Source organism: Brachionichthys hirsutus, unplaced genomic scaffold (assembly GCF_040956055.1).
Source record: "Brachionichthys hirsutus isolate HB-005 unplaced genomic scaffold, CSIRO-AGI_Bhir_v1 contig_200, whole genome shotgun sequence".
NCBI classification, from domain to species: Eukaryota; Metazoa; Chordata; class Actinopteri; order Lophiiformes; family Brachionichthyidae; genus Brachionichthys; species Brachionichthys hirsutus.
In genome coordinates, this window is record NW_027180317.1 from 373544 (window position 1) to 396219 (window position 22676).

The window sequence follows — 22676 nt, forward strand, 5'->3', positions numbered from 1 at the left end:
TGTATTTGTTTACCCATGTTTATCACACAACTGAAACCTGCGACAACTTAATTTAGAAGCCTAAAGAAAAAATAAATCCTGTGCTCCTCCAATGTCCTTCAGAAGAAAACCTTGAGAAATGTAGAAGAAATGCTCAATCCATCTACTATTTGGGAATTAGACAAAAAGATTGGTGACACTTTCATTCTGATGTACTCATTATCTACTATAAAGCAATAATCATGAGGCATTTCACTGTAACTAACATGTGTCAGCTGCTCATCATTCCAGTCGCTACTCATGACATGACACTAAGTGGTTTATATACTCCATATTCCATAGTGAGGAACATTTTGCGCTTTTGGACACTTTCTAATTGTAATGATCATTTTGTGTTATGGGACAGAAGTAGAGTTAAATTTACTGTCCATAATTACTGTCCACTGGGAAACGATAACTGGATGCATGCATATAACTATAGATGACTTGATAGCTCCCTGTTAGGAGGATGTGAGCAGATGATGCTTGGGCTAAAAGCCTGGGCTGTGTGATTTTAGGTACCGGTAGTTTTCATCACACTGATGATTTTCTTTTTCTTGTATTTTTGGTTCAAGTCAGTAATTGTATGATGCGTGGGTAGTAGGTTCGGTGTATAGATTGGAACAGAACAACTGATCAGCCACTGCCTTCCCATGAAATTGCAAATTACCCGTAAGGTGGCAGTGGTTTAAATTATGCACAATATGGATATAATGCCAATTTCTTGTATGGTTGATGGGATCACCAGAAAAAGTTTAAGAGAAGAAATCACTTGAAATTTGAAGAGAAAGCTTCATCATGTGATGGCAATATGAAATGTATCTCCCAGGTTCAGAATTAAAGACGACTGAAAGATTAGGTCAGATGATGGTATAAGTAGTCAAAAGGACCAGATCAGCCTGGTATGAACTGTAGCGGCACATAGCAGTAGTTCCCACATCAGTACAAGTAGACACATATTGTGTTTTTACTGTTTAAAATCTTGCGTGCACAAGATTTTGAATAAATGGGTACTTTTGAACTGAAGAAACTCAATAAATACACTAGTCATAAAAATGCTGTTCTCTTTGTACAATTGGATAAATTACAAAATGAATTTAGCGGCTGGCATGAGGATTTTGATGAATTCAGACAGACAGAACCAGATAGATTTTTCTATTTTCAGCGTTGTTGCACACATATAATAATTCAATAAATCCAAATTACTCAAACAAAGGAATAGCAGTTTTACCAAATCAAGGCCAAATTATTCATTTAGTACTGTTTAAAACACATACAGGACCACACAGTAAAGGGATACCTTGACAGCCACCAGCATCTTGTCCTTTGTTGGGCTCAGATTATAGCACTCTGCCAGAAAAACTTTCCCAAATGCTCCTTCACCCAGCTCTCTTTTCAGGATGATGTCCCTCCGCTTTATATGCTGGACAACTAAACAAACAAAGAAAAGGCAGAAAAGAGGCAATGAGTATTTTTCAACTCATTAACAGGACTGAAAACTGTGTACTGAATGATGTGAAAGACATTTAAAATGATCTGTTAGATGTTCGAGTGGCTTAAATCTTGTGCAAGATTTGCACAAAGTGCAAACAAACAGCCACTTGACATTGGCACTGCTGAGCTGCAAATCTTTTAAGTGGATTAATTGGTTTTACTGGCATTGAAATAAACAAGAGGGCATTTTGACACAACTACAAAATTTTAAAATGGTCATTTTGTAAGGAAAATAAATCAACAGAGTGAACAGCAACTGTTCATAATATGAAAACACAACAACCCACAATACATACTTGTGATTTGCACATCAGGGCACTGCAGTGTGATCTTGTTATGCAACACCAATGTTATAACGTCATGACATTTACATGCTAAAAAAGGGTGAACAGTAACATTTGCGGGTGTTCCAGCACGAGTAAAAATCTCCAAATGGTCAGAAGATCGAGCCTTCTTGCTTTGAAACATGTTTTTAAAGCATAAAGGAAATTACCCAGCATGTTGAAATGTTTGCAAAAAACAAATGTAATGAAAAGTAGCAAATGCACTTCAGCAATGAAAGTGAAACATAATAAAGCAAAAATGTAATGGTTGCAATAATTGCCAAATATCTTCAAGCAATAAACAGTGCACAATGAGAAATACAATGATTTAAAAAGCCATTAGGTATACTTTTATGGCCCTGAATCCATTTTCTTTTAATCCGTCCAAAACCTTCAATTATTTAACAATTCACAGCAATGGTGTACAACAGGACATAATTGGTAGTGACATCACTAATTCAAAGTTCTGCCTCTGCAGTGTTTAATTATGTGCTGCCATGTACAGTGCTAGCTCCTGATTTATCATCTGTGATGCTGCTGGGACATGATGCATTATTTCTGCAGTATATCTTCAGGCTTTCCATTAATATTTATGTTAAATATCTCACCAAATCTAATGTGTCCCCACTAGACATGTAAACAGAAAATATATTTATCCATCCTTTATACATCTGTGTGATATTTACTCCTTTCAAATAACAATTGGTGATTGTGCACATAGATGTTCCTGTAACAGATATCATCTGCGAATGTAAAAAGGATGTCCTGAAACCCTGGCCAGTCTTCAACGTACATCTCAAGACATGATTTGTTTTTTGTTTTCCGTCAAATAAAGGAGGTAAGTGCATTTTTTTTGCTGACAAGCCCTTAGGCTAATTAAGAGTTAGGTGTTTGTTTGCCAAATGTACATTATTGATGACAAAAGTAACAGAATTTTTATTTGAAATTCTCTGCTCTTTTAAAAACAGCAGATTATTGATTTCAGAGTGAAGTAAAGAACAGCAATAAATAGCAACTCACAATTTTGTTGTCCAAAACAATTGGACAACCAGGGAGAGGTTGTTAGAGTAGAGTTGTATTTTCATTGTTTCATTGTAGAGTTTTTTAAGATGGAGGTGACCACGAGTGTTTCTCTAGGTAGAGATCCCTTTGTCTCTAGGGGGTAGGGATCTATGTAAATACCTGGGACAACCTACTTTCACCGTGCAAATAAAAAGGCCGCAAGGTTTCGGGGGGGGGTCTTTTGGTCGCAGCCGCTGGGCGAGCAGGGTCCCTCCTTACCGGTAAAGTATCGAAGTTTGTCTGCCTGATTCATTTTGTGTGCGTTTAATTATTTCTTACACAGTGTGTCGGGGAATTACCCCTACATAAGTTGGTCCTTCGAAGTGCCGGCGCTCAATATAACCGACGTCTCCGAGCCGCGGTGAGGAAGCTGAACGTGCACGCGCTCCGACGGAGCGGATCTAAAGTCCAGTGGAGCAACTTCTTCACTGGCCAGCCTTTCTCTTTCGGTTCGCCGACGGATGGTTTGACGAGGCCGAACAGCGATCCTACGCACGTTTTAAAGAAGGTAAGACAAACTTGTGTTAAAGTACTGCAGCTGCTTTAACCCGCGCTGGTCGCGCAAATTAGGTTACGCGCGTGCGGGTTCACGTGTATGGGTTTCGCACACGCCGGTCGTGTGCATGAATAGCTACGCGCGTGCGGGTTCACGTGTATGAGATTTCGCCGTGCTGGACGCGTGCATGAATGGTTGCGCGCGTGCGGGTTCACGCGTATGAGTTTCGCGCACGCCGGTCGTGTGCATGAAAAGTTACGCGCAAGAAGGAATCATTATTACAATGTTTACCTTAAAAATAAGTGAGAACTAGTCTGGCCAGAGGGGGAGGGGGAGAGAGAGAGAGAGCGAGCGAGCGAGCGAGCGGTTAGCCACGTGGGGAGTGTGTCTGTGTTTTGAATGCGTATTGCGTGAATGAAGTCTGAGCATTATTGGTCATCTGGCTGACGGTCCGTTAACGGCTGAAGATCATTTTGGATTGATATTGTTTTGGCTTATGAGGAATCTAGGTGGTTATCAATTGCATCGAAAACAGTATTAGTTCTGAGCAAAAGCTCCGGTGAAAGGCTGAATTTGAGGCCTCATCTGGCTAGCTTGCTGTTCAGAATCTGAATATTGGTCCGTGAGAACTTTGTATTTTGATAAACCACACTCTGTATTTAGCATAATGGGGATTTGTAACGGGAAAAAGAAAAAAGAGCCTGTTGTTAGGTTTACCAAACAGACACTTTAATTCATGCATAGCTTATCTAAGTTCTGATTAGCTTACCGGTATGCTTTCCTCTCTCCTCGGGTCACAGTAATTGTATTTGAGCCTTTCCCTCTGCACTGCCTGCACAGCCCTTACCACCCGAGATCAATCTATACAACTTGTAAATGACTTGCCCTCAGGCATAATAAATACAACACACATACGTTATTTAATGCAAATTAGGATGTGCTGTCAGACACATTTTCAACTGATAACAGAAGAGTAATTTTCAGTTGTGAAGCGCTTTGACTTCTCCCCACTTAATCCTTTCACTGTTACATTCTCTTTGCAAAATATGAATGATCTTTGTCCTAATCTTTTACTTAAAGTCTTTTCAGTGCACTCGCACATCATTATATTCACTTGAGACTCAGTGTTGGCCTTACTATCACCTATTAAGGCTGGAGACCTAGCTATTGAATCTCATTCTATTATTTCACCCATCATTCAGATTCCCTAAAGTCTCTTGTAGGTGAAATATCAAAAATGGGAAAATGTGAAGGAGGTCATCTATCAATAGATCAGTAGATAACGGCCGACAAACTCTTTAAACCACATGCTGAATGTAGTATAATATATTTGTCTAACTTTCCCCCAGAAGTTAGTGTCTGATCGTTATCGTCATTTTTAATTGACTTATCTTCTCCTTCGCAGTAATGTGGAGTGAAATTTCATAGATGGATTTCTTATCTCAAATGTGCAAATTCACATCTGTTTTAATCAGTTTTATCTAAAGATCATTACTCGTATCTTTGTCTAAAATGAGATGCAGCAATTCTTAATTTCACTTAATTTTTATAATGAAATGAATTTCTCTATAATTAATCTGCCATTGTCTCCCAATGTTTCCAAGACACGTTTCCATTTTTAATTGTCTGTGTTTCATAATGCAAAATTGCAGATTTGTTTTGTTGCACGTAATGCAGGATAATGATAGCACATAACCTACAAATGTACCAGTCCAGAACTGATCTACAAACCATGGTGCATTATATTGCACAAACATAGTGTCAGGTCTGAGGAGCTCTCCAAGGTGCTGATCTGCTGCATACATACATGCCGTGGTTTGCGCGCAGCTCAGTGAGGACCTGAGTGGCTTGAAGTGGTGTTTGAGCGGGTCCTCCTATGATTGAGAGGTTGTTGTGTCATTGGGCAACATACTTTACATTGCGCATGAATAATGCGCAATGTAAAGTGTCGTTGAGTGTCGATAAAAACTCTTTATAAAACCCAAACAGTATGATTTAAAATTAGAGTTTTAAGAATCCGCAACCCTTATTGTTTCTTTAATTGAGTTGATAATTATTTAGTCAGCAATTTATTGGAAGGAATAATCCAATCCAATCCAATCAGTGTGTTGGTTTAGTCTGGCATGCCAATAACACTGTTGCACCAAAGAAGGGCAGTTCAAGTAGAACAGTTGTTCCTATTCTCTTCCATGCATTCCTTATCTTGGTGTCTGCATTGCTATTATGTTCTTCAGAGCCAGATGACATGTATTGAATTTCATACAACTCCCGAGAGCTGCAAATACTCTTTCGACATGATTCCACGTAGTAGTAGAAGTAGCAGTATATGTGGCAGCAGTACTCATCAAGAGCTGCAAAGATTTGATTAAATTCCTTAGTATAAGACATCTCCACTTTAAAATAGGTGTAAAGAACTTAATTATTTTTACAAATACATCACATTCATAATACCGAAATATAAACAGTATATTATCATAATATCAGGGTAAATTGGTGAAACAATGTCAGATTTATTTTGCGATCAACTGGGACAGAAATGTAGAATATTTAAACTTTGTCTGCAAAGCTGCAGCAAATTAATGCAATAAAATGAGTTCTCCAGAGAATATCATAGTCCCCATCAATAAAGCTGCAACATCAAAAACAGTTTAATGTTCTATTTGTACAACTTGGGCCCGTTTTCTTTTCTTTTTGTGTCTGTGTGTAAATATTCAATCCGGGGTTGTTTATAGGAGCTAAATACTTGGTGGCCACCTTCTTCCTCCCCACTGATGGGGAGTTGTTATGGAGCATCCCTACAGACAATGGTGAGGAAAATGTACGTTAACCTTCAGCTTTCTCTGCAGGCAGACTCAGGCAGCATCCTGCAGGCCTATTTACCCCGAGTGGCACGCCGGAAAGCCCTGAGATTAAATCTCCATCCCGGCACTCAGCTTCATTCATTTGTCCTGGCTCACCTGAGGCCTCAACGGCAGCAAACATTCTCCCTGAAGGTTGATAGACAACGCTGCACCAACATTTACTGAGATAGTCAGGTCAGGCTGCCCGGGGAAGCGTAGATATTTTGAGGTTTTGGGTTTGCTCTGTATGTGTGTGTGTGTGTGTGTGCAACTGTCACCAGTTTAAGCTGTGTGTATTGCTGTTTGTGTGAGGGCGTGTTTTAGTCCAGCTACCTGCTAACTGTGCATTCATGCGTGTGTGTACCTCACAGATGTGTGTGAGAGCACGTTTCTGTTTGACAGCTGCCTTGAGTGCGTGTGTGTGGTGGGTGGATTGATGCATGGCTCCTGGTCATTGACGACATGTCTTTTGCAGCATGTATGCTTTAACATTAAGATGCAGGAGCTCAATCAAAATCAATGAGGGCATCCTTCCAAATTTTCAACTCGTGGTCCTCATGGGTCAATTTGAACACACTGTTACTCGACTGGAATTACAATTTTGGGTGGCAGATTTCTAAGAACAAAACAAGATGGTGGCTCATAGACGATAACACAATAACATCAAGACATCTAGTAAATGTTAATGTCTGGTTAGCATAGAGACATATAAATACTGAATGCATTGTTCAGCTGGTCAGTATAAAAGGACACTCGAGGAAGTTAGTGCTGAGGTGAGAGGTAGTCATGCAGGAGCTAATAGCTTGCAAACCTCTCTGTGCCATTAGAATCACTGGAGCACAGGGGCTCTGTGGCTGAGCTGCTGTGACATGAACGGCATTAGCAGCTGACTCGCATGAATCTCCTCCTAACCTGACTACGGGTTAGAGGCGGGTACACCCCGGATGAGACGCCATCTCATTACAGGTCCACACAAAAGAGAAAGAACCACCCACGCTCACACTCACGGAAAATTTAGAGTAACCAATTCACATAAGATGCATGGTTTTGGTGGTGGGAGGAAACCGGAGAACCTGGACAGAACCCGCATGGACACAGGGAGAACATACAAACTCTGCACAGATAGGAATCAAACCTGGAAACGTCTTGCTGTGAGGTAACAGCTCCACCCACTGCACCAGCGTGCTGCCCTTCTATCAAAGCAACATGGTAATATGTGCCATCTGCTCCCCCTGAGATTTGTATCTCTACTGAAACAGAATCAAATGCAAGTGTGTACGTTTGCTTAAAAAAAATATTAATAGTCAATGTTTGTTTTATTTACTGCACAACTACCCTGCGGCTGTGTCCTCAGTGATGGGAATTAACTATTGATTCTCAGAGTAGTGACCACATAATTGAGAATGTGTTGTTTAACATCCGGGTTCATGGGCAGCTCTTTGTTCCAGTGTTAATTTCATGTTTGTTTTTTACACATTACATGCCTTTTACCCCATATTTGTCATGAAATGACACAATTACATGGTTACAGGTGTTAGTTTACATATTAAGAAATGTCTTAGAATTTCGCCTTCTCTCAAATTTGCAAATTATCCATAAACCAAATTAATCTCCGCAGGAAGTTAGAGCTTTTATTTATCTTCACTCTATTTTAGGGGTTTGCTTGATGGAATATTCTGCTCATTTAGATGGGTTTTCTGTCTATGGGGATGTAGTTTGATAAGACAGCACATGGCATCAACTAGCATATTTGGAGCATCCTCCTTTCGGAAATGAGCTGAAGCTTACCTATCTTACCAGGTATGGTGTTTGAATTCACAACTGGCTAGTTTGTGTGGCTTTTCTGTTTTAGACTTCATGGAATCATAGTCGTGCAACACGAAACTGACCTTCAATCAATCTGCGCTACATTTGGATTCATTTGTTGAGCTTTCAAGCAGCCAAATTAATCACTTTCTTTTGTCTCTGCTGGAAACATTTTAATCTACAAAAACATCACCTTGAGCGTAATTGCGGTAGGTAAGTCTCTGTTACACCAAATGGAGATGGGCCAGAGTGGGAGTTTGTCCGAGCGGCACCCAGATGTGATATTCCTAATAACACGTACATAATGAAAGGCTACACATTATATTCCAACATCAAAAGCTATTGTGAAAATTTAGCCGCAGGGATGTGACAAATCCGTAATTAAAATAGCAAGCTGAGTGATAAAACAAAGCCACTTGCTGGGAGACAGAGGATGCGGTTAGATATAGATCTGTCATTAGGCTAAAGAATTGTCCTTTGCCTTTTCTACCCTTATCTCCCTAATGCGGCTACATTTCCCCAGGATTGGCCTTTTTTCAGCTTGGCGTGGAGAAAATAAAAGCTGATCTCAACTAAAGTTCTAATCAGTCACAGCTCGCGTGTTTACCGCAGTGAAAGTCGAGGCCACCATTTCATCTGGAAGATGAACCAATCATAATCCCTAACAGAACGCTAACTATGCCAACACTTTTCTCCTGATGCCCTCCATTTTTTTGAACACTTTACAACTGCCTGTGCTCAGGTTCAAGTAGAGGGCAATTTCAGATGTTAATATTTATGATATTTGTTCAGGGTTTTTTCCTGCAGAGATCGACAGCAGATGCTTTTTTTCTCTTCCAAACTGTTTTCCTGACGGCCAGTATAGTGTGTGTTTCCTCTGGAACATTTAAACTCATTGTACAATATGTGTATAATTTCCCTGAATTGACTTGAATATCAACCATTCATGAATAATACATCTGACGAGGCGCACTGGAATCACTGGTGTAAGCTCTGCAGCAGGTGATTTCCCATCTCATATAACTGTTAACAGAAGTCAGAGAGCAGCGACAAACTATTTATCCTTTTACAACTGTCTCTCCTGCTATTTTCCTATTCTAGTTGGAGCTGAGTTTGAAGTACACAGAGGGATGCTCTAAATCACCCACATGAACCCCTGACGGGCCTAACTATGACAGTGTGTGTGTGTATGTGTGTGTGAGAAAGACCTTGCACCAAGCTTTTCTCCTGAACAAGAAGCTTTCAAGTAAATTAATGTAATTAATGGATTATTGGCCAAGCATCAATAAAGCAGCCATAATGTGTCTGAGCAGAGTGAAGCACCTTGTTGGACACGTAAATCTGTAGAACAAACATGCTGACTGAGGCCTGCAGAATAACGGGAACGCAAGGGACCCCAGACTGAAGACATGTCAAACCATGGAGGTGATGGAAGAAAGTACCTCGTCTAAACGAACAAGGATACACCCACACGTGTGCATTTACACATGGCTGCACCGCTAATCCTTTCCCTGTGTTTGCATCTTTAGGGCAGAGAATACATTCATATGCAGTGAGCCAATTTGTTTTCCAGCCGATGCTAGAAAGCTGTTCCTATTAGGACCTCATGATGAATTCAGGGTTCTTTCATTTCCTGCAGTTCCTTTTTATAGAAGCACATAGGATTAAATATAAAGGATGCAACTCCTAGAGAGGAAGAACCCATAAAAGCCACCATCATGCACATCCATGGCCTGACTTTCATTTCCAGGTGTGCAGTAACTGGGAGAAAGTTTCATTTGCACCCACTGTCATTTATTCATTAGCTAGCAATCAGAGCTCCTGCGCAGGGTATGAGATGTTATAAATCAGTCACCAGCTGGTCATTAACAATTCATGTAATTCATAATACATGAGACCGGCCATTTATTTATTTATCACCTCTAAATGTAATTTCTTTCCCTCTCATTGGCGCTGACGCAGAAGTCAGCTTACGTTAGCGTGACCAGTGGCCATTTTGAGAGCAAATGGCCACTGTGCTGCTTTTCACACAGGTGGGGCTCCTTTTCTAAAGCTGATTGGGTTGACCGGTAGCACTGCTAGCTAGGCTGCCAGCTCAATTGTTTTCTGCTCATTATATAATTGTGAGTAATTCGACCTTCAAATGGTCTCATCTCTCTCCCAACCTAGAATATGTGTCCCGAGGGAGAATAAGGGAGTTCACTCTTGGGGGGGGGGGGGGGGGGGGGGCTCTTGACACCAGTAGCTGTAATACAGAAGGCTGCTTCCTCTAAACAGATCCTATATGAAGCGCCTGGAACTGTGCAAACCAGATGCTTTCGCCATATGATCACACCGACTCTGTAGATTGCACTAAATACAACTATTGCCCCGAGGGTCCCGGGCTACTCATTGTAAAGACAAAGCAGATTACAATAGAGATGCAACGGTCGGAATGATCTCGTAAAGAGGTTTGTTTGATGGTTAGGCTTTCTGACCAGATGCTGAACTCTTCATTACAGAGCAGCATCCGGAGTGTTTCCTAAAGAGTTACTCAAAGATTTGCGAAGCCTCTTGCTTGAACAACTGTTCAAAAGTTCAAAAAATAAGGTGAACGAGTGTAACAATGGTCACCAGTAGTGATGCGGCTCACACCAGCATAACGGTGACAGATGATAGTTTAGTGTGACTCACGCGTGGCTGGCTTGTTGCAGTTGTGTCCATGCCTGAAGTACTGAGGATTTTCCACAACAGGAATACGAGTCATCCCTATGACAACGGCATCAGGCCCTGCGTCCAGGGTACAGGGGGTAATAATACCATGGTTAACATGATGAAGAGGGCTGGCTGAGTCTTCCTCACCACTGATCACAGCCACTGGACCTGGGAAGAGTGAGAAGAATGTTCCATTATTTAATAGTAAATTAAGTTTTCTCAGACTTTTAATACTGTTGGTTAAGTGTCATTGTTAATTTGTCACCCAGTTCAAGCTGTCCGCCACTTGATATGTCTTTAAAAATGTCTGGACATGATTAATACATTTACACAAACACGCACACTTAGATAATCTTTCTCAACAGATATTCTTACACTCATATCAGAGTCTGCATTCATCTAAATCAAGTATATTTCTGTTCTTTTGAGGGGTTCTCTTCATTCAATAATTTTAGATGGACAGGCTGAGAGTGGAATGCAGCAAAAGGTGCTGGGCTTTAAATCAAAGTCTTTGTACACGAACCGCGCCATTCTGCAAAGTGGACGACTCGGACAGCTCCACTTCTATCGCTTTCATGGCAAGCACAGGCAACTTCCGTATGAAATAAAACATATTTAAAAAAAATATATTTATATTTATTTGATTTCAGTATTTAGATGATAAGACTAATACATGTTATTATCACAATAACAGTCAATCTTTCCAAAGTGTGTACTGTTTGTGTTGTTACCAAACCAGTCCTTGGCATATCTATATAACCCATTACAAGCGACACAACCACTTCATTGGATTTGTTGCTATTGCCTGAGCTTGTTACAGTACAGGTCTGCCTACTTGCTCGTCTGCCTCCCTGAAAACCATGTCTTTAATAAATACCCGAAGTTGTCCTGTTTCCTCCCTGATAATCTCCAGTTGGGTCCGTCTCCCGCAACACATCCTCCGTCAGCCTCAACAGTGTTTATGTTTATCAGATTCCGTACTCAGATTCTGTACCCTCTGTCATGTTTTAATGGTTTAATAATTCTGTAAGAACTACAAAGTCCTACACTTGCCTGTCAATCACCTGCACACACTATAATCAAAACTTCCTGGCACAACGGCAAACATCAACATTTGAGACAGTAGATATGGCGCAAAAGTCATCTAGGTAAGAGGTAACCAAAATACTTCTTGAGGATCCTCAAAATGACGTTAAATAGAGCAAAGAACATAATTTGACTGGATCCTATTTGAAGGTCCCCCATCTGATAAATGGCTATGACCGAAATAGTCACACACACATTTGTCATTACTCGACTGTTCCTCATCCTCGCACACAGGTACATCCTCACACATAAGAATGTAATTAGTCATCAAAGAACAAGCCATGACTGGACTAAACTTATTAATCAGATGTATAGAAGGATAGACAGCAGCGAGATCAGCTTTTTCTTACAGAAAGGTATTGAAGGAGGAAATTTGATTAAAAACTCATTGCTCACAACCGTGTATTTCTGACGGAGAGGTGGGAAATACCTCACTCGAGCTGAATTCCCCTGATTGTTTTTTGGAGATCCGTCACTCCACTTGGATTTATGCAATTCCCCTCGCAGGGTGTAACCTTAGTGCAGCAGATGTTTGATGTGAGGTGTAGTTTGCAGGTGCATTAGCTAATTTAGCAAAATCAATTGGTCAAATGTGATATATGGATCATGTTTCTGAACTTAAAGAAGTCAATCTCATTCACTAACAGGAGCAGAGGCAGCATTTCTGTCTCCCCCTGGGTTTGTAAATGGACTGGTTCATTAAGATATTGGGCCAGCAGGTCTATCAGTGGACCAGGCTCCAGTGACGGATTATAATACCAATCAAAAAAGAGGCAAGTTGTCTTTTATCTTACAGGCTTTTCACCTTGTAGGGATAATCAAAGTTTCTGTTTTCCATAATACATTCTTTCACAGCGAGTCTTTCAAATCAGATTCTCAGTCATCCACACATGCCGTTGCTGAACTGGAGCTATACACTTCCTATAAATAGAAACTTTTTTTTTTTTTAATACTTAGAAAGAAAGCTCTTGTACTTCTAAATTTTGAAATAATTTACTACTGTTTCTTTATTTATTTATTTATTTACTTTTGTGATAATGTGTATATGTATTAATATTGTAGAATCATTTATCTTTCCTTCTGAATATCTATCAAACAACCGATGGCCCTCTGTGTTTGTGGTAAATGCATTTACCACAAACACAAGAAGGAACTTCGAAAAAAATATCAGACTGTTTATCCTTTTAAAGTAATATAAATGTGGAACATCACTAGTAATATCTTCATCCTTCACCTGAATCTGATATGTCATGTCCACCGTGAGCCAGTCTGTTTATAAGTGCTCTCAATCAATTTAACCGTGTTCCCTTATTTATGCACATTATTAGTGTCATTAGATGCAATTCATTTTGGTTTATGCTTTCTTGTGCAGGAGCTACAGTATTTATTACCACAGCGTGTAGGTGTTTCTGGTCTCTCCTGCGGAACTTATTTATTCCACTTTTCATTCCTTGTTAACAGTGTTTTGATTATCATAATTATTTGTGCAAATAAACCACAATGAGCTAAAATCCAGCAGGGGTGTGATTTTTTTTATTATTTTTTTGAAAGAAAGGGGTGAAGGTGATTCTCAGGATTAAAACAAAAAACATGAAAACAATATGATGGGTGACTGTAGGGTTTTCTCTATAGTGCAGAATAAATTGTGAAGTGTGATTGCTTCCGTTCCACCTCCTTGTGGTAATTATTGCACAGATTCCTTTCAAAGGTAGTTAATTAGGATTGTAATTAACTGCAGGACATGTAGAATGAGCAAAAGAACACAGGAAGGACAGCTTGGTGAGGCAAAGCCATGCTTCTAGTTCTAAAGGATTTACAACAAATTAAAGCCATAAGAAAAACTGAAATAATGCCAGACATCTTGGTTGTGAAGGACTGCAAGACAGAAATATTAACCAAATTTCGTAGAGCTGTAAGCTAATTTAATAAATCTTTCAAATATGGCATTTTGCTGTTTAGTGCAGTAGCTGTCAAACAGTTCATTTCACCAATGCATTTCTGTAATTTAAAACAGGAACTTTATTATGCAGCACCTGAGTATGAAAGGAGAGGGTTGAAGCAAATTAGTTCAGCATTCTTCATAGGCCAACTCCCTTTGGCGGCTTTGCAGGGTAGACCCAGAACTCAATGAAGAGATTACATATCTTATCTACCCAGGGGATACCTCCAAATTACCCAGAAGGAGCTGGAAAGTGTTACAAGGGAGAGGGAGATCTGGAAAACACTGATTAGACTGCAGCTACTGCAACTTGTCCCGGACACATGGAAGAAAATGGATGGATGGACTTCTTGGTACGGGTCCGTCTTCAGAACACAACAACTCCACACAATCTATTCTCAAGAAAATGTGATGCAGAATAAAGATTAAGATGTTGGTGCTACTAGCTAGCTCTGAAGAAGCCTTGTGTTTTACAGTTAAAGCGAGATGAGAACTCCCCACTTTGTTCTGAAGAAGACATTCACATATCTCCTCTGTCTAATGGCCTAACCTGCTCACCCAACCTCCCACACAAAATGTCTTTGAGTGGGAGGTTTTGTTGGCAAAACCCAGACAAAACCCCATTTCTCACTGTATTCAAAAATCAGCCTGCAGAGTGATATGCCTCTGCAGTGTGTGCTGTTTTCTTCAAAGCTGATTGTGATCAGCTGTGACTATTGAGCACTCAGATGGTTCTTGTTTATGGTCCTCTGCATTGTAGCCTATCAACAATTTACAGTTGCCCAGCACGCCACAATGTGGCTTCTCTTTGTGATCGTATAAACAATACGAAATACTGAGGGGAAGGACGGCTGAGTCAAGACAGAAATAAAGGTGCAATTAAAATGTGCTGTAACCTATCAATCACTGGATCTGTGGCAACTTGTCATCTAAAATCAATCATTTACACCATGCTACACATCATCTGCAATGACAGTGTAAAACCAATGACAATTTATGTTGCTGTATATCTTTGGTCGTGATGCCCAGAATGATAATAAACAAACTTGAAATTGCTATTCTGACTCTGTTCCCACAGTGGCCTGTGGGCCTTTATATCTTTAACAACACACACACATTACCCTGTCAACTCCCTAAGGACAGACAACGCAATTTTATACGAGTCTGAAAAGATATGGGAAATGACATCATACAACAGTAGAGCAGTCTGGACCCAGTTCCTTGATTTATGACTTCAACAGAGTAAGGATCTTTAACAAAACTACTTACCTGCATTTCATTATGCGTTATGGGCACAAACACATATTGAAAACAAAACACACAGTGATTTGAGAATATCGTCGGAGCCACACAAGCCTCCAATCTATTTAGGTTTCATTTTTCTTTTACAGCAATGCAATCAGAAAAGGCAAAAGGTAAAACGTGTTGGGGGCATTGTCAGGGAGAGTAGTTTGCACCATATACTCAGAAGCAATGCCAACAGTGAACGCTTGCGCATGCAGTGCAAACATATGCAAAGCCGCATCCACACACTCAATGGCTATATTTACTCTCATGGCATTATAATATTAAACTGCACCTTTACGTGCATTTAACCACAAAAGAAACTCACTATAATCTCACTAAAAGGATCGGAGGTTGTGCATATCACAGCCGCCGTTGAAACTACATGCTCATGTGTCCCACGATTCTACTGGACCCCAACACTTGTCTAATACTGGTTAAGTGCGTAATTGATTACTGTCATGCTGGCAAGATTTGATTTCTACACAAATCTAAGTTGAGGTAAAGTGTAAAAATGTTTCTCAGACATCCAGGTAAATCAAGAAGGTCAAACACATCCCAGAGGCTGCTCTAGTTCAAACTCACTGGAGAGTCTAGATACTTAGACAATTATACCTCGACACGCGAGTGTTCCAAGACACGAGCAAACCTGCAAGCAATATTTTCCTTTGAGACACGAGCAACTTCCAGATGCTGCCGCTAAACGGCCGAGCGCGCTTCACTCGTTCAGTTTAGGTATTCACCACCTTACGTACTCGTTGTGTTTCCATTATTGACGTGATTTTGACTGTATCTGAGTATTCTTTAGAAGTGATAGGTCGATAGAAAGGGAGTGGTAAGGATGGCAGTGACAAGAAAAGACTCATGATGCCGATGGAGATAAAGCATGAAATGATCAATCAACGTGATCGTGGTGTCTGTAAGTGATTTAGCATGCCAGCACGAGCAGAGTACATCGACGATATGTACAATCCTCAAACAGAAGGACGCTATCAACAACACAAAGCCTTCCAAAGGTAGAACTATTATGTCTACGTTTATGTAAGTGTACAAGTAAAGCACCAATACAGGTCTAATCACAAGAAGACTCAAGGCATTTAAGCCTGAACTAAAGCTGCCAAGTAAAAGTGCAATTGTAAATTTTGATTTGATGACGATGTTAGAGGAAAAAAATAAAGAAGAAAACATATTACCATGCATCTGTAATAAATGTATTGGCAGTCTATCCAATAACTGAATAAAGATTTCAATCAAAACCACAAATGAGAGTATCATGTCTGAAGTGAGGCATTAGTCAGAGGATTATTAAGGTTAACAGGATACATATGGGTATCAGGAACACATTCATTTATTTTACCAGTAAATATTCAATTGAGATTACGAGCCTCTTTTGCGAGGGAATCATGGCCAACACAGTTATAGAACTACACAGTGTAAACACAAATGACAGACATGCATACACATGTAACCTCTGAAGTGTTCCATGCGCAAGATGTTCAGTACAGTAGTACACACATCACACACAAAAACACAACTATCACTCTATTGGTGATGGTGACCAGGGATTACCAAAAGTCAACAGAGTTTCTATTTTGAACACCATAAATATAGGTTACAAATTAATGGCAATACATTCCATCGTAACGATCTGATAGTTCCGAAGGTGATTTAGTCAGAATGATAGCAGCAGAATAACTACTAGCCATTCAACCAGCAAAATGACTACTACCCCAGACGACAAGCAGTAAACCATTATATTGCTGATGTGCTCAAGACAATGACATGGTTAGAATACACCAGCGCATAGCTGATACATTTTTAATCAGAGCAGCTCGTTGACAAATAGGAGAGCGCTCTATGTGGGCTTAGAATGAATTGGAGTAATTAAATTCAATTGAGTATTAACAATCTTTTCTGTACTTTGGTGCAAGTCTTATGCTGAAAGCGATCTTTTGATAATACTGTTGATTTACACACAAAACTTGGCTATATAAATTTCAAGTAAGATTGTAATCCTTAGAAATACTTCAGTGCTCCTATCCGAGATCGGTGACAGAGCATCAGGAATGGAGGCTGCTGCAAAGTGATCTACGACAGCAGCTGTAGCATCCATCTTCACTTTCATAATCACATGATGTATTTATACCCTCGCTGTTATTTTTTATTTTACTCTAGTAACAACAAGAAGAATAACTGACTGTTAGTTCTGAGTGTATAGACAAATATATCAGACAATTGATGGTAACTCAAGTGTCATCAAACAATCTGCTCTTGTTGCATCTCAGTTCTCATCCATCACATATCTACTGTAAATATATCAAATGTTGTTCCACATACTCAGTGAATACTCTTTACTTAGGTGCATACAGGCGTTATATAGTATTTGATATAGTTTTGCCAGACTCCCTGTATGTCGTGTAGCCAGAGATAGCCTGCTTGAACTTGAATTTTGTTATATGTTCAGAAAAATGAAGACTTGGTGGAGTGCAGGGAACATGATTTAATGTATATAATCTACATTCTAGTTGTGTGTAGTTGTAGTTTCTTAATCAATGATTCATATTATGAGGGCCAAACTATCAATGGATTGTTGCTTTCAGGTGCAAAGATGCAAGTAAAGGATATACTGAGCAGCCTTGTTCAAGGTTTATGCTCTGAATCGGTGAATCCTGTCTCATTTAATGCTGATAATTTAGATGGCATTAATTGGGTCTTTACCAAGGAATACGTATAGCACCATAAGGAATGTATAGAATCATTTAATCATTATATGTGTGCTGCTTAGAGAATGACCTTAAGTGTTGTCCTGAATGCAACTGGGTTTTATATATAATATATATGTATGATACGACTGCTTTAAATTAAATGCCATTTTTACATTTGATAGTCTGTTTTTTTTAATAGCATCCAGAGGACAAATTAGTAACATCCAAAACATTTAATAGACATGTATCACATATCTACACACAAAGATTGTCAATGTTAATTTCTTCTATGCATTTCAAGTAGTATGTTTTCAAAAATAATGAAATAGTTCTGGGAGGGGTGAACAACTTTTTTTCATTTCATGTCATTTTAATCATTTGACTGATTCGCCTTTCTCCACATTTAGGTTTTATGCAGCCTAAACATACTGCAGGATATGTCAGGCTGAAAATACAAACAAATATAGGCATTTCAAACAAAGCAAACATCAAACATTCTCAGAGGGTGACTGCTGTGAGCGACACCCTGTGAAACAGTACACATCATTACCCACAGTGGGCTGTCAATCAGTTCCATCTGCAAGGAGACAATGCTGCTAAATATAACTTTCCCTGTAGTCCGTGAGAAGACGTCCAAGCCAGTATAAACACTGTGGACTGGCACTTGTAGGTATTTCATTGCCTGATTTCTGTGCACATCAAACAAGAATCTCATTTTGGAAGCAGGTGGTAGGATGAACTGGGATAATTCACAGTAAAAAAAAAAAGACAATATGAAGAATAAAGATGGGGGTGGGTTGGGAAGGGGAGGGGGAAAGAAGCAAACTAACTAATGCAGCCAATTAAACTTCCACTAGCCCCGTACCACCCCTTACCCTCCTCCCCAGGAAATCCTTCAAAGTGCTGCCATCAGCAAATAGTAATAAAGTGAAGAAGATGGCTGTAAATGGGCTTAGATGCTGAGGCAGGGGGTGGACAGGCGGGGGGCAGGGGACTGTCAAATGAGGCTCATCACACTGAGAAAACAGCTTTTCAGTGTTGTGAAATGACTGCCCAACAACGACCACACAGAGGCAAACCAAATTCTGCAGAAATTCCCAGCATGATGGGCAATAGGGTCAATGGCAGTGTATGTGAGGGGTATGAAAGGAGGGCTACAATATTAGCAGTCCATCTCCCCAGGTCCTAGCAGATGGAGCAATCTCCCAGCAGGAGCTTTGAAATAGAATGCTTGATTGACAAAGAAATCTAAAATAATACAGAGCTGATGTGTTTTTGTGAAATGAGAAAGTCCCAGTGTAGACTAAGAACAGTTTGCTCCATGAGGGACACCCCAAATGAGACATTTTTATTTTCTATCTGCAGGTAAATCTATTTCAAAGAGCCAAATCATCTCATTACACAAAATACATTTCAAACAAAATCCCTTCTTTTACATAAAACGTTTAGGTTTCGCTCTTCAGCTGTCCTTTAAGAAGAAGAAAAATATCTTTACTTTCCCCTGTTTCCCTTTCAGAGCGCAGCTGTTTTGTGTCCTACTGGGCATTCGCAATGGGAAGATTTCCACACCGATCTGAACATCATTTAAAAAACATCAACAGAAAGATGTCAGAAGGAGCCTGTGAATAACACCAGAGGCTTATCCACTTTCACAGCTTTAAAGAAGAAAAAGGGGCCAGCCAGGCTCTTCATTTCACCCGTTCTGTATTCTGTGTGCATAGCCAGCATCGAGCCATCACTGCCTCGGCTGCATTCATGTTACATAAGCAAGAAAGCGCCGACTCCAACTGCCAGTATGGTCATCTTACTGCTCACCTGGAAGAGCTCTTAATGCATAATTATTTTTCAGTGTTCACACACACAGACACATGCCTTTCTTTTTTGTTTGATTTTCTTTGTTATTTAATAATTGGAAAATTAGGAAAGCAAGCTTCCCATGAAAAGCGTAGCGGATCAATTTTCTGTGTTTCTCATTCCCTCCTTGAGTAAGATTACAATTGCATTTGAAGACACAAAATATTCTTGAGGATTATTATTCTTGAGGATTATTACCATTTAAGCAGAAAATGTCATGGCAATCCTAATCAACCAAAAAACTAAGATAACTGCATCTCCAAGATCTCTAGCCAAGCTAAGCTATTGGCATATCTGGTCATTTTGTTTGATCACAGATATCACAATTACTATCCCAGCACCTGGTACCAAAAAGACACCAAACAGAGGTTTTCACACTGGAGGAAACACCAAGCACTGCTTCTTGCTTCTGTTTACATCGATGGAGGCCACGAAGGCACTGATGTGACTGACAGAATGGGAATACAGTTCTTGTTTTAATCAGGAGAGGAGAGGAATCAAAACAGAGCAGTTAAAATAATAAAACACATGTTAGGATCACTCAGAGTGAAAAAAGTCATGTCAATTGTTCCCAGAGACTAAAAGCCTGTGTGTTTAGTAGCTAATTGTGTGAATGCATAAGGTTCTACCGTACATCCAAAACTCATTATGTACCTGCCTCTCTAAACTTCAGGCTCTATGTCTGAGCCTGCTACCACCAAAACACATACGTTTAATTAAATCTAGACCACCCAAAAATATATTAGCCCACTGACAAAATGCAAGACCCTGACTTTAAGCCCTTCTTCTTTTCGGGGTTAATATTGCTAACTGGCAAATTAAGTGGATATCATCCAATTCAGATTTTACACGACATGGCTTGCAGCATGTTGCTCTACAAATGTGCTGACATTGACAGAACAGCACTGGGTGTGGAGTTAGGCTTTGTTTCACATCCATTGCATTGCTTGGTCTGTGTAGCCCAAACTCGCTCAAATTTTTCTCTGCTCACACTTCTCAGTGGTATTACCACAGTAATGGGTAATGACTCCGTGGGGAGGGGAGTCACTCTAGTGCTCGAAATATTAGATTCAACTCCAACACAATTTAATCAAGAGGACTCCTTATTAGAGATACATTTGTTCACTCCATGCACCATCATGCACACTCAGGCATGAAAGCTAAATACTGAGACTCAAACACCCAGCAAAGCTGATTTATCTGATCCCGTCGCAGGAGAAACACAACCTGAGATAAACGCAATTGAGAAAAGGAAACGCAGCAACACTTTGTCGCTGCTCAAAAGTTACCCCTAAGCATTAGCAAATGCTTCCCAGCTGTGGTGAGGACCATTGTGGACAATATTTTTTTTTTATAGTCTTCCCAACTGTTTGACATATTTGGTTCCTGCAATCTGCTCTTATTGCATGGACCATGATCCCCTAGTGTCCCTGTCCTGGAAAACACGAGGGGATTGACATAACCATAACCACCATTAATATGCGTGTCTCAACTGCACAGGAGTACAATACGGAGATTATGACAATGAAGCCAAAAAAAGAAGCCAAAAGAGAGTAATGTGCTGTCACAAAGTCAAAATACTACAACAGTAATTTATTTCAGTTTATAACCTGCTAATGGAAAGTGAAAATGTATCAAATGGTCAAACTTGGAAACTTAAAGCAAAACTGTTCCTGTTTTCCATTTCCAGACTGTACTTAAATCATTAAAAGAGGGAGCCTGGAGGCTGCAATTATAAATTAGTTGATGATTTAAATAAAATAAGAAGTTTTGCACCACAAATCATCTCACTGGGCTGAGTCGGATACTCTGTGCCATACGTTATTAATCATTTCAGCTGATAACTTTCTGTTTATATGCAAGACTTTCAACCAGTGATCATGTACGAGGCCAATAATGTGCAACGACATACTGTACATTATCATAGCAAGCTGTGACAGAGATGCCCTTTCTGGTGAACAGTCCTTTTTCATTTCAGCTGAAAATCTAGATGTTTTTCTTTCAAAAACATGTGCTTATATTGTTATTCTGCAACAAGGTTGAAAAGCCCTTTCCAAAAATGTGCATCGCCTACCATTTCCTCCCTGGAGGACAGACAATCAGAAGACATCTTCCTAGCCATATCCTACTCACAGTAATGTGGGTTGGGTTTTGCGTTTTCCCCGTTTCTGTCCACATTAGCATCTGTACTTAATTGGCACCATTTGCTCAATTGCAGCACTTGAGTTTGTAAATTACTTTTACAATTGTTACAAATGATATATGTGATGTGTTTGTAGCCTTCTGAGCAGTCCTTACATTTCTCATGTGATTGGAATCTACGCCTACATTCTCTGTACAGGCCCACATATAGTTACTACTGTATAGACCCATGTGCATTGCTTCAGACCATAAAGTAATGCTGAGTTTGACCTAAAGGGGTTAAATATTGTGGGCTGATGGCTTTTAAGATTGGACACTCACCATCCAGACATTTGGCTTAGCACATAGCTATTTGTTTGTAAGGCACAATGATTTTGTTTGATCATCTCATGCCGACTCCGTACCCAATTCGTCTCCTTACCCAGAGTGATACCGTGACAAAGTCCAGTGTCAAATCAACAGCAGTTATAGCTGTGCTGTGAGCCCACCGCTTATCTTTCAGCACATGTACGATTGACTCAGAGCTGGGAACACTCACTTCAAGGTAGTCACATAATTGAGGATTGAACAGTTATCCGAGAGACTGCTTTGTCTGTCTTGTCAGTACGAGCTAGGCCAGCTAAAGGCCAGACAATTTGCCCACCAAATGTCATGTTGCGAGAAGGCAAAGAAGACCTGGTGAAATAATGCAAGGGATGGACAAAAGCGCTGTTTAAAGACATACCAGTTCTTATTATCCGATTACTCCACCCCAAAATCAAACTACATATTTTCTGCTTCATTCTGTCCTACCAATTCTGATAGTTCTGCAAAGGATGAAACATTGATACAAAAATGTTTTGCGTTTCTAGTTTCTAGTTTAGCATTTTTCTTTTTCCGCAGTCTAAAGGAAATTGGTTTTCTTCCTCTGGCACAGTGGTTGGATCAGATTGT

At 39.9% G+C, this 22676-nt stretch overlaps 1 protein-coding gene across 1 annotated transcript in view; it reads right to left on the minus strand.

Moving 5' to 3' along the window:
• Positions 1-22676, minus strand: part of LOC137912584 (NT-3 growth factor receptor-like) — a 117633-nt gene that overhangs the window by 16220 nt on the left and 78737 nt on the right. The window contains exons 11-12 of the mRNA XM_068756722.1: positions 10713-10901; positions 1319-1449 (exon numbers count right to left, since the gene is read on the minus strand). Coding sequence (XP_068612823.1) covers positions 1319-1449; positions 10713-10901 — 320 coding nt within the window. The remainder of the gene's footprint in view (positions 1-1318; positions 1450-10712; positions 10902-22676) is intronic.